This window comes from Chroicocephalus ridibundus, chromosome 7 (assembly GCF_963924245.1).
Source record: "Chroicocephalus ridibundus chromosome 7, bChrRid1.1, whole genome shotgun sequence".
In the NCBI taxonomy this organism is placed as follows: Eukaryota; Metazoa; Chordata; class Aves; order Charadriiformes; family Laridae; genus Chroicocephalus; species Chroicocephalus ridibundus.
In genome coordinates, this window is record NC_086290.1 from 49,675,582 (window position 1) to 49,687,223 (window position 11,642).

At 40.8% G+C, this 11,642-nt stretch overlaps 1 protein-coding gene across 2 annotated transcripts; it reads right to left on the reverse strand.

Annotated features, from left to right (window-relative positions):
- Window positions 1-271: 271 nt before the first annotated feature.
- MED31 (mediator complex subunit 31) lies at window positions 272-5,615 on the reverse strand. Of its 2 annotated transcripts, none has more exons than XM_063340619.1 (4): window positions 5,477-5,615; window positions 2,447-2,524; window positions 1,690-1,786; window positions 272-952 (listed from the first exon to the last, which is right to left on the reverse strand). In XM_063340619.1, exons 1-4 carry the CDS (start codon window positions 5,484-5,486, stop codon window positions 760-762), a joined length of 378 nt encoding a protein of 125 aa, XP_063196689.1. In that variant the 5' UTR covers window positions 5,487-5,615; the 3' UTR covers window positions 272-759. The 2 variants fall into 2 exon arrangements, with proteins under 2 accessions (XP_063196689.1, XP_063196688.1); XM_063340618.1 differs by lacking the exon at window positions 5,477-5,615 and adding an exon at window positions 3,257-3,740.
- Window positions 5,616-11,642: the final 6,027 nt, after the last annotated feature.

The following is an 11,642-nucleotide window of genomic DNA, read 5'->3' on the forward strand; positions in this document are numbered from 1 at the left end:
AACTATACAGGAATAAATGGCAATGCTTCTTCAATACTGCAACCATTTACCCTTTTTTGTAACATAAATTGTTTTCACTACACATACTGTAGAGGCACCTAAGAGCTGCCACTGTTTCACTGGTAGAAAACCAAGGTTAAAGTAAGCCTTGCAAAGTTCATTGTTAGTTATCTCTGCGCCACTCCTGCAGTCCTTGTCTCATCACACTTCGATTTCCACCTCTAAAACGTTTTAAGTCCCCCAGCAACAATGACTACCAGGTAAACAAATGACAAGTAATAACTCAGCTTTGTTTCACGGCAAAAATCCACCATTTAGATTTTGTACAATATCGTCACTTCAGCTTTGCTCATTCTGCAGCTGTAAAAAGTAGTACAAGAGGGAGTTCTTAGCCACACTTTGAGACGCATCATTATTCTCCAGGGAAAACGCCTCCTACAAACTTCTAAGCTACACTTTGTGTTAGATACTTAAATGTCAGTGCCCTCAAAACTATCGTTTGTTTTTAAAATCAAGAGGAATCAATAACTAAAGTAAGTAATGCTCTTACAAAATTGTCCATGCTACAAAATAAATGGCAGAAATAGGTGTTTATCAGTCTTGTATCTTTAAAAAAGTTGACAAAAGAAGAAACAACAGTCACTTGATAAATCAAATGTACACACACCTAGAGCCAAACCTACAAAAGGGTTCATTCCTCTCTTGTAAATCCTTCAACTGACAGAAAGTACACCTTATCATCACTCTTCCAAGCATTTCTCATTTTACAGAGGTGTTGTTTTGTTGCTGCTGCTCTGCAAGTGCTTGCTGGAGGCGCATTCTTTTCCGGGAATAGTGCTGCCAGTGAAGAATCTGTTGCTCATCAATAAATTTAGCACACTGAGCATTTACCAGTTCTTTGCGGAAATGTTCATACTGGAGCAGCTCTAACATATGCAAGCATTGAGGATACCTGGATTAAAAATAAACATACTTTAATGCAGGTTTTTACAAGATACACTAAAACAGGAGTCTCCAGTAATTCTGCAGTTCGTTACTTTAGTTTTATCATGTATACACTTTACTTAAGTATCGAACCACTTCAGACTACGTATTCCACACACTGTAACTTAATAACTTCAGGCTAGGAAACAAGGAATCCTATAGTAGTTTATAAATGGATATATACATGCTTGCTTAGAGGACCTTTTCCAGGGGCTAGATTTTACTAAAACAAATATATAACAACTACCATATCTGTTTCCAGAGCTCATTTAAAGAACATAACCAAGAACTGTTCTCCCAAAATTTGAAGGATTTTGCACACTCACAAAAATGTAAAGTCACCCTTTGTTTCGTGTAATGCAAAAATCACTTTTAAAATGTACTTACTGGGCCTAACTGAAGCAGTTCTGTACCATAATGTTCAATAGCTCTATTTTAAACAAACGGTAAAGTGCAGATACAGGCTGCAAAAGGAAGGTTACACACACAACTCATGAAAGACAAGTTTTATAATTTTGTCTATTACTATATCTAGACTGTTCCTGTTGGAAACAGGAAAATTTATGTTGCATTTAAACACAGCAAGGAGGACAAAGGTAAGGTTACAGGCAGAAATCCAATACTGACACGCTGCTGTACAACACATAACTGAAGATAAACATCTAATCATTAAAACGCAGAAACCCAAGTGATTTTAACACTTACTTCAGGTATTTTGCATATTCAGGTTCTTTCCAATAAAGTAAATATTTAAGATAATTTACAAAAGCTTTGTCTTTGAAGTAGCCTCTCTGTGCAAGAACTGAAATAAAATGACAAATAAGGAATTGTCAGTTATAGATGCGTGAAAAAAAATCTACCAAACTTAAAGACAATGTATTCACAAAACTATACAAAGACACACTTTAGTCAAAACTTAAAATCATTACAATCAAATTTTGACAATTCAAAATGAAAAAACAAAAAACAGGGAAAAATACATTTTATGTCAACATACTAGGCATAATAAACTACTCTCATCTCTGCTACGATAGGTATCTTTCGTACATCAGCAAGGAACAAAACAGCTTTTTGAAACAGAAAGTTTTGACTGTAGCATCAAAATTGCCAGGGGATTCAGTATAGCATCTGAAACTATTATTAACATTAGTAAAATTCTGTTTTCAGATAAAGGAACGCTGTTAACTTGACATTACTTTTTAACCATAGACTTGATCTTTTTTTTTTCCCTTCACCAGACAGATGCATTTTTTTTTCATTTCAACCAATAAAACATTTTGCATTTTAAAAGCCCCACCTATTAGAAATCTAGAAAAATTAAATTATTGCAGACTACCTTATGTTGTAAGACCCATTCCCTTTTCTTTGTTTAGCTCTCTCTCTCCCTGTTTAACACTACCAGTAATAATAAACACCATCAAACTATATTCATTCCTCAGGATCCTGATATTTAAGTACTCACAGTTGAGGTAATTTGGATTTGCCAGACATTGAACAAACTCCAACTCCAGCTGGAACCGAAGTCGATTTCCTGTGTCATCTGATATACGAGAAAAACAGTAAGAATTGGACCCACACAACAGAATTGAAAGTAATTTTCTCAGTTTGAGTCATACAAATAGAGATAACATGTTTAAACAGGAGAAAAAGCAGTAACGCCCCATAATAAATACGGATTCATTTAGCAAAGCCTTCATTACATGAATCAGTGTTGGGCATGCATTAATAGACATGCTGTTTTGATTTTTTTTTTTTAACAGCCAAGCAAGTGCAAAGAATGGAGGAATTCCCACTGACACTTTGTTTAGAGTGAAAGAAAAGGGCAAAGCAAAGGGTCTGGAATATTTGTACAGGGAGTGTGTACAGGGAACCGCCAACAGCCCACTGTTGTGGGCTGTTTTATGTAAATTCTAGTTGTATGTATTTTTAAAAGTAGTGCAAGGCAGCATTATTTTTTTTTTTTTGCAGAAAGGTATCTTGATATAGTACACTAGTGAGAATATGGCAGTGCTCTCACAGTAGAGTGTATGCCAATCACTAGTGGTATACTGTTGGGGTTGATACGGGACCCAGTGCTGTTTGACATTTTTGTTAACAACCTAGACAATGTGACGGAGTGCTCACACACCAAGTTTGCAGATCACATAAAACTGGAGAAGTGGCTGAAATATAGGAGGGTTGTGCAGCCCTTCAGAGGGACCTCAACATGCTGGAGGAATGGGCCAACAGGAATCTCATGAAGTACAACAAAGTGAAATGCAAAGTCCTGCACCTGGGGAGGAATAACTCCGTGCAACAGCAGAGGCTCGGGGACAACCTTCTGAAAAGCAGCTTTGCAGAAAAGGACCTGGGGGGGTGGTGGGCAAGTTGAATATGACCTGCAATGAGCCACTGCAGCAGCTCAACAGCATCCTGGGCTGCATTAGGAAGAGCATTGCCAGCAGGTCAAGGGAGGTGATCCTTCAGCACTGGTGGGACCTCATCTGGTGGGCTGCATCCAGTTATGGGCTCCCCAGGACAAGAAAGACATGGATACATAGAAGCAAGTCCAGCAAAGGGACAGAAAGATAATTAAGGGACTGGAACTTCCAACATAGGAAGAGAGGCTGAGAGAGCTGGGACTGTTCAGCTCTGAGAACAAAAGGCTGGAGGATGATCTTATCAATGTGTATAAATATGTGATATGAGGGAATGAAGACAGAATCAAACTCTTCTCAGTGGTGCCCAGAGAAAAGACAAAAGGCAACAGGCACAGACTGAAATAAAAGAAATCCCTTTTAAACATAATTTTGAGGGTTTGTGGGGGGTTTTGTTTACTTGTTTGTGGGTTGGGGGGGGGCCTGCTTTTTTTTTTTTTTTTTTTTTTTTTTTTTTTTTTTCTGTTAAGGTGACTGATTGTAGGAACATGTTGCCCACAGAGGCTGTGAAATCTCCATCTTTACAGATACGGAAGATCTCACTAGACAAGGTCCTGGGCAATCCAGTCTAGTTGACCCTGCTTTGAGCAGGAGGTTGCACTAGATGATCTCCAAAGGCTCCTTTGAATATGAACTATTCTGAAATTCTACCAAACAGTCCCATCTTGAGAGGTGAAAATGGAAGAACAGCCTGCTTGCTTGAACACAGTATCAAATCAAAGCCGTGTACCGACAGGTTTTGCCTGCAGCAGCGATTAAGAAATTCACGTAATTTCTGCATTTATGCCCATGACTATACAAGCCAGAGGCTACCACACCAAAAGACAGGAATATCAACTGACTTTCTTATTTTTAGAATCACTCCATCAAAATACCTTAATTTTACTATTTTTCTTCTTCAGTGTCACTGTATTCTAGAAAAACATCTCTCTTCACTATTGGTGTAAACAGTGTTATTTAATCCATGTTGGTTATTACAGATTTATCCTCACCTATTTTCACCATATCCCCTATATTTGTGCTAACTTTGAAAACTATTCAATATTTCATTGAGAAAATAAGCTCTAGGGGACCCTGACAGGAAAAAAATAATCCATGTAAATGATGATTCTACATTTAAAATTATTTTTTACAAACTACTAGACAGTCATTTTTAATCTGTTTAAATTGCCCACGCTGCCTTTAGTACTTTTAGTGACTCCATCTCATACCTCAGAGCATTTCCATACTACAGAGAAATGGCCATGTCCTTAAGAAAACAAGAAACTTGAGGTGAGGATACAAGAGCAGTAGAATGCAAGCCAAGAACATGTGTAACAATAAGAACACATAAGCCTTAACCATCACGAACACATCACAAACCCGTGTCGATGGAAGACGGGCTCTCAGTCCCCAAGGCCTGCCCTCGGAGCCCACCACCACAGGTTGGCGAGGCCAACTTCGACTGCCCAGTGCGGTCATCGACAGACCGTAATCCCAGGCGTACGTGCTTCTGAGAAGGCCACGTCTAAACATGCTTTCCTTTTACTAAAGAGCCATCCAGACACAGTGACTAGCCCAGGGCTCACGGAGAACAGTGAAAACCAGTGCTTTCCTCAGGAATAAAGACGAAGGACAGATTGAGATTGGCAGAACGCCTCGTGCTCTCAGCCTCGCAGCTCCGATTCCTGAATCAAGGGCAAAAGTCAAAAGCGAAGCCGGGGTGCCATCCACGGCAAAGGCAACTGAAGTTTCGGGAAGGCAGAATTTAGTTCTACAACGACGGCTGCGCCGTCGGGTGCCCTCCCGCTGCCTCCCGCCCATGGCCGAGGGAGGAGACGGACGAGGGCCGCCAGTCTCTCCCGGAGCAAAGGGGGCCCGGGGACGGCCGGGCCAGGGCGGACACAGGAGGGACCGCGGGCGGGCAGGCACCAGGCCCTTGCCCCGAGCCACCTTCTCCGCGGACGCGGGCTCAGAACCCGCCCAGCGCCGCGCCCGGCCTGCCCGCCCCTCGCCGCGCGGTGCCGCCGGGCCCGGCGCTTCGAGGGCCCGGCGCTTCGAGCGCCCGGGAGGCCGCGGCTACCGCCACCCCTCACCTGTCTCCATGGCGGCCCCCCGGGCTGCGCCTCTCGCCCGGGCACGATATGGCGGCGGGGCCGGCCGCGGACGGAAGCCCGGCGGGAAGCTGCGCTGAGGCACGCTGGGAAGGCGGCGGCGGTTGCCCGGCAGCGGGCCGGGCCGCGGCTCCGGGCGGGGCGGGGCGGGGCGGGGCGTGCGCCCGCGGGAGGCGGGCCTAGGGCAGGCCTCGAGCGGGCCTCAGGTGGGCCTAGGGCGGGTCTCGGGCCCGTCCGTCAGGGGCAGGTGGGGGCCGGGGGAGCAGCCGTTCTGGCCGCCCGCCGCGGTGGCCGCCTCGGAGCCGCGTTCGCCCAGGGTAAAGAGTTCCTGGTGGGAATTCTCATTCATCGCTCTCAAACGCATGGTGACAGGATTCCTCATCTCGCGTCCATGTTTAGATACCGATATGAAATCCCTTGGACAAATGCTGATAATTCTAAATTTTCAGTTTCCTAAGAAATTTAGTTCCATCAGTTTCACGAGGGAAATGTATAGTGCTCAGAGGGAGCATTTTCCCCATAACAGTGTTACAGAGAAACGCATAGATCAGATTTTAATTCCTGTCCGTAACAAGCGCTTATCACTGTATGTACCTCCTGCTGGTTTTAAGGTAGCAGGGCATATATTATCTGTAGTTGGAAAGAATGTTCAGAGATTTCAGTATACAAATAAAAACTCTGAATATAGTAAAGGAAGAAATCTTCCCTTTTCAAGTTGCTGTGCTGTCTTGGGGTGTACTGCAGCTCACTTCGAACTTTAAAGTGGCAGAAGTCAAAGTACTCAGAAATCAAAGTACAAACTGCAGTGTATTTTTTAAATGACCAAAGTTCAATTTCACATCAGTTAGTGCACTCCGAAAACTTTGCAAGGAAAACAAATGAACCTCTGAAAACTTTACTTACCGCCCTTTATGTAGCGGTCTCCAAAAATCTGCAAGATTTCACCATCTGAAAAAAGAAAGAAAAGAGTCACATATGCAATGCTAGTTCCAATGTGATCCAGCATAGGAATGAAGATAACATCCTTACGACTACATTTTATAGGCTTGTTTCCTAACCAAAAAAAGAACATTCCTTCTAACAGTAATACAGCATTTTGTCAATGTTATCTGGATATTATAAACCAGCCATGTGACCCATCCTCTGGTAGGTAAGTCAGGAGGACATTTTAAGAGAGTATTTCTCATAGTTCTGACTGCCCCAAAGCAATAGCAACCGAATTTCTGCAGGACACCGGTAGATTAAATGTAACTGATCTTCCAGACATGAGGGACTTGTTATAAAATGGGTGCAGAAATCTTTTCCAAATGTGGAATTGGTTTGGACCAAGACATTGCAAAGTTGGTTGGAGGAAAAACCTTAAGAACTACTCATTTTGGTAAGCAATTTCATGCTTTGGACATAAAACAAGGGCTCTGTACTTAAAAAAATCAAGCAGAAATTACTATTTGACATTTTGAGGTTACTCAACAGAGATTACTGCTTTTCTAACTACTAAATATTTTAAGTTAGAATTCAATGTAAGTGATTTTTAAAATCACTGTATTAGCGCTAGGATGTGCCAACAGAATTGAAATTAAGCTAAGTATGAACAACAGAACTTACGAAATCTGTTTCTCTGCAGCTTCTTTCTGTGGAGGTTTTATAATGTCTAAGCCACTGGCTGAGCTCACGTTAGAGCCCCCCTCTCAGCGGGCCTGTGGGAGGGTTTGTCTCTAGGCAGAGTCTTTACCTAGAGAGCGGTCTGCCTTCAACCCGCAGTGAACATCTCAAGGCTAGAATTCTCCATTCTGCTCACCGGGTGCTGTTGTTGCTCTTCTGGGCAACGACGTGGCTTGAAGTGCTCATTTTTGCCGTGGTTTTATCATTGCTGCCATTAGCGAGTCATCAATCCTCCAGGTTTCTCAAGAGGGCCTTGAGTTCCAGATCTGAACTGTTTATGCTCTAGCATCACAGATTTAATGAGGTACCATGTGGGTAAACAACCTTTTGAAGAAAATTAATGTTGAAGTAATGATTTGTTATGTCATGTAAGGGAGCTTTTACCGTAGAGACAATTCAGTTCCAATTCTATTAGAAGGTAGCTTCAGGGTCAATGTTCTAGTCATGTTTTTTCCCCCAGATAGATAGATAAATGCTTGAGCTGTGAAGGATAAAAAGAGGATGATCTTGTATTTGCAGAACGTTCTTTTTAACTTCGTACCAGACAAGCCATTGTTGATCACTTGCAGAGCAGAAGGAAGTGGAAAGGAGAGACTCAACCCTAAAATACTTACTAAAGTATGTTTTGATTTCTTTTTCTTTCTGCAGAGATTTGAGCTTGGACTTTGTTTTGGTTTTCATAGCAACTTTGCAATAGGCCAAGTAGATTTCAGTCAACCTCTGCACTGAATTCTTCATTCATTAAAAAAAATTGTATCAGAGTGAAACCAGTTAATAAACAAAGGCTCCAAGGGTGCAGAGCAGACCTGTGCTGTTGCATCAGCAGCTGGAGAGGAGCCCAGCTTCTGAGGTTGCAAATTTATTCCAGGAGTTGCATTTCTGCCTTGTGTTACGTACTAAATTTTCAGAACTTGGCTGAAACAAAAGCCCCAGTGGTTTAGCACTGTCAAGCTAGCTTAGGTTCACTGCTAAAACAATTGTATTGTTAGGCACTTGAGCAACAGTACACTGTATACAGACTTACCTGAAACCTGACTGATTTTTTTTTTTTTACTTTTTCTCTTTTTTTTTTTTAAGTGATTTGCTGTTTTCATTTGTTGAACTATTTTCAGCATTTAGTTAGCAATTTTCTATAATACTATCTTTTCGTATGCAGTATGATTTTTTTTCCCTGGGAATTGCATTACAAAAACCCTCTAAAAAGGATTTATGCATAGTTTTTCTTAATAAAGTAGGGTTGCTTTTTTTAGACAAGGTTTTAGTGGTTGTGGAATACTACCATTACTATATCAAAACATAACAAGTCACTCCCCGGTAAACACAGACTTTGGGCTAAAAGCAGAGATCAAACAGATCCCACGTGTCTGCATTGCTATTCCGGAATGTGATTTCTCTCCCAAGACTGACTTCAGAGCAGAGAATCCTAAAAAAGGATTGGTCACAGGAATAAATTACTATGTAGGTTTGCCAAAGTTAAGTCAAACATCTCAATTCTTGGCCATCAAAACTAGGAACAAAATTGAAAGTCAGGATCATAGTATAATAAGTAAGAACATTCTCTAGGAAAAGTTGAAATTATTTTTGCTTTTAAATATCAGTTGAGTCAAACTTTCAGGGTATAAGTGTTAACATATATGACTGTGAGCCAGGAATCTTCCATATTTTTGCCAAACCAGGACAACATTGCTGCCTCAGTTTCTCCTTTTATAGGGACTAGGCTGCCATCGCTGCTGTTGTCTGTCTAAAAACTGTTTCTGGAACCTTATTTTTTTATGAGACATTTTGTCAGAGTATGGTAAAATTACAGAGGATTTATATATAAAACACAGATATGTTTCTATCATCATCAATTGTTTGACCTCAATGTCTGTATTTCAGCCTCTTTCCAACTGCCATGCAGAACTCTGGACTTTTTTTTAATATTAAATGAAGTGTCCTCCATCTTGCCAAAAAAAAGGTCTCTCCTTTAATATTTGGGAATATTTGGGATATTACAAAGGCACTTGATTCTTTGGAGGACTTGGAGATTCCATTTCAAATTGATAACAAAATATCTCCTGTGGGTAAAGATCTCGCATGTTCACGTCTATGACTTAATTCAGAGTGGCTTCTGAGGGCTTAAAGGTGGAAACCATTATCTTTTAATTATCCCAGTCACCTGTAGTGTTTTCCACACTGGATACTTGTAAGCAACAAAAATGTAATTTTTAGCTGGATATACCTTTCACTTATTTCAGCTTAAGTTTTACACTCATGCGTTTCAGAGAATATTAGGAGCTATAGGCTAGGTTCTGGCATTTTTAGTCATGTTGATTAGTACTGCACTGGCAATAATGCTTTTTAGAAAATGGAATGGTTCATGGTGACAAGTGCAATATAACATCGTTAGAACTGGCATAGAGACACAGCCATTAAATGGAGCCACTTCTAGGACGTGAAGGCACCAAGACTCGTTTAGACACAGGAGAAAATAAAATCTTGTCTGAAGGGCTGTTAGATCCTGAAGGCGGACACTGAGGAAGTGAGATGTTGCAACGGGTTTATCTATGACACCATAATATTATCTCTGACGCCGTAATATAGTGCGTTTGCATCAGAAAGAAAAGAAGATCCAGCAAGGCTTCATGATTGAAAACTGATCAAGTGAAACAGTATTTTATACCCAATGCTTGGAACCCAAGACATCCCCATTTATTCATACATTTTCCCATCCGCTTTAGAATAGAGTGCCAACTTGTATTGACCTGGATAATGACATCTTAAAGGATTTTACCCATAGAATGCAAGACAGAATTCTGCAGACTGGAGCGTATCCTGCTTCAAATATGGTTAAATAACAGAGAACAGAGTATGCATTATGTTATATTTATAACAAGCCAGTACAAAGTCTGCAATTTTTTTACTCCAATGTTGTAATTGTAATTCAATGGAAACAAGATCATAGTTATCAGTGACTGAAACAATTGTCAGAACATACTTAATTAAAGGCTTAACTGTTCACTGAGTTCTATTTTTTGAGGTCAAGAAACTGGCAGGTAATGTGCACTTCATAAGCCAGCCTATGACAGTCATGGTAGAACAATCTTCATCTGAAGACTGTTAAACACCATTCAATGGAGCTGTAAATTTGTTGAAATGGCATAAAAAGACTTAAAAAAACCTGTGGCTTATTGCAGATGCTGGAATGTGTACTTATGTGACTATGGTACTCCTCTACCTTCAGACGACCATTAGAAAGCAAAGATAAATTCAAGATTAAGTGTCAAGTGTCAGAAAGAATTTTATGTTTTTCTTTAATAAATTGGTTAAAAATATGTCAGTCTTCTATTCTTAGGACGTCTGGAAGGCAGATGAATTTGAGGTCAGGCATTTGCCAGGAGCAATATGCTTTGAACCTGAGAACGATGGTCTACAAGGAACACCTTCACCAATGTATTGCTTGCTGTTTGAAGCTCTTTTTAAGGTGCTCTAAGGAAAAAATTCTGCTGGAACCTGAGCTGCAAACTCAGACCTGAAGGAGCTTTAGACTTAGACTTTGGCAAGTCAGAGCTCTCAAAACCTAGTAATACTAATTATGTGGAAAGCCAGACTTCAAAATGTTGAGCTTGTGGGTGCTACTTTAATGCATGACAATACATACTCGTGGACAATAGTGATTCAGGCTCAAGACTAACTCTCCCCAGGTATAAACTGGATAAGCAGCTGAAGTTTATACAAACCTGCCGGTTCATGTCAGCCAAGGATCAAAGCTATGAAATCCTAGGAATTAAAATTCTGATAACAAATGGGTAATGTTGATTAAATCATTGGGGCTAAATAGAAAACCCAAACAATTTATTTCTAGTTTTTATATTGCCATCTCAACTGCCTGACTTAAGAGAATCAGGAAGGGAAAAAAACCCCAAAAATCACATTCTCCTCATCTTGCGCAGGAACATCTAACTATAGCAGAAATAGCACTGCAGTTACTTTTATAGATTAAAAAAAAAAAAAAAAAAAAAGAGAGCTGGAGATGCATGGTCTCCAATAATGAAAATATGCTTAGTGAGACTCCTGCCTGCTGGCAAGTAAAACTAAATATTCTGTACAGTCGCCCACAACCTCACCCACTCATGATGAAAATAACTTTAATTCTTGGTCATTGCAAAGGTGGTGCACAAATAGTCACAGTTTCACTGATGCCTACATCAATATTTGGCAAGAACATAAACCCTCTCTTTAGCAGCATGCTAGCCAACCTGTCAGTGCTTATAGTCAAGATTATACAGCATTCAGGCAAACAAAAGTGCTGAATTCCTTAGGGAGCAAATCTAAATATACTTCTTGTAGGCAAGGCCCGTAACCTTTGGAAGCCAGGCCTACAGTAAAGTATGTTTGAATTATGTCTAACACAAACTTAAGTAACACGAAGTAACCCAGAGCTTATGAAGATACCTCGGTGTGCTCGGCTCCTGCTTCTCTAGGAACACCTTCCTGACCATCCAGT

Bases quoted from the DNA above. Each gene is read 5' to 3' on its own strand.
- MED31 (XM_063340618.1), bottom strand. From the start codon at position 3,419: ATGCTCTTCCTAATGCAGCCCAGGATGCTGTTGAGCTGCTGCAGTGGC. The intron at 1,787-2,446 runs GTGAGTACTTAA...ATTTTATTTCAG, and splicing joins AAATCCAAATTACCTCAACT to TTCTTGCACAGAGAGGCTAC. The intron at 953-1,689 runs GTAAGTGTTAAA...TTTTTAATCCAG, and splicing joins GAATATGCAAAATACCTGAA to GTATCCTCAATGCTTGCATA.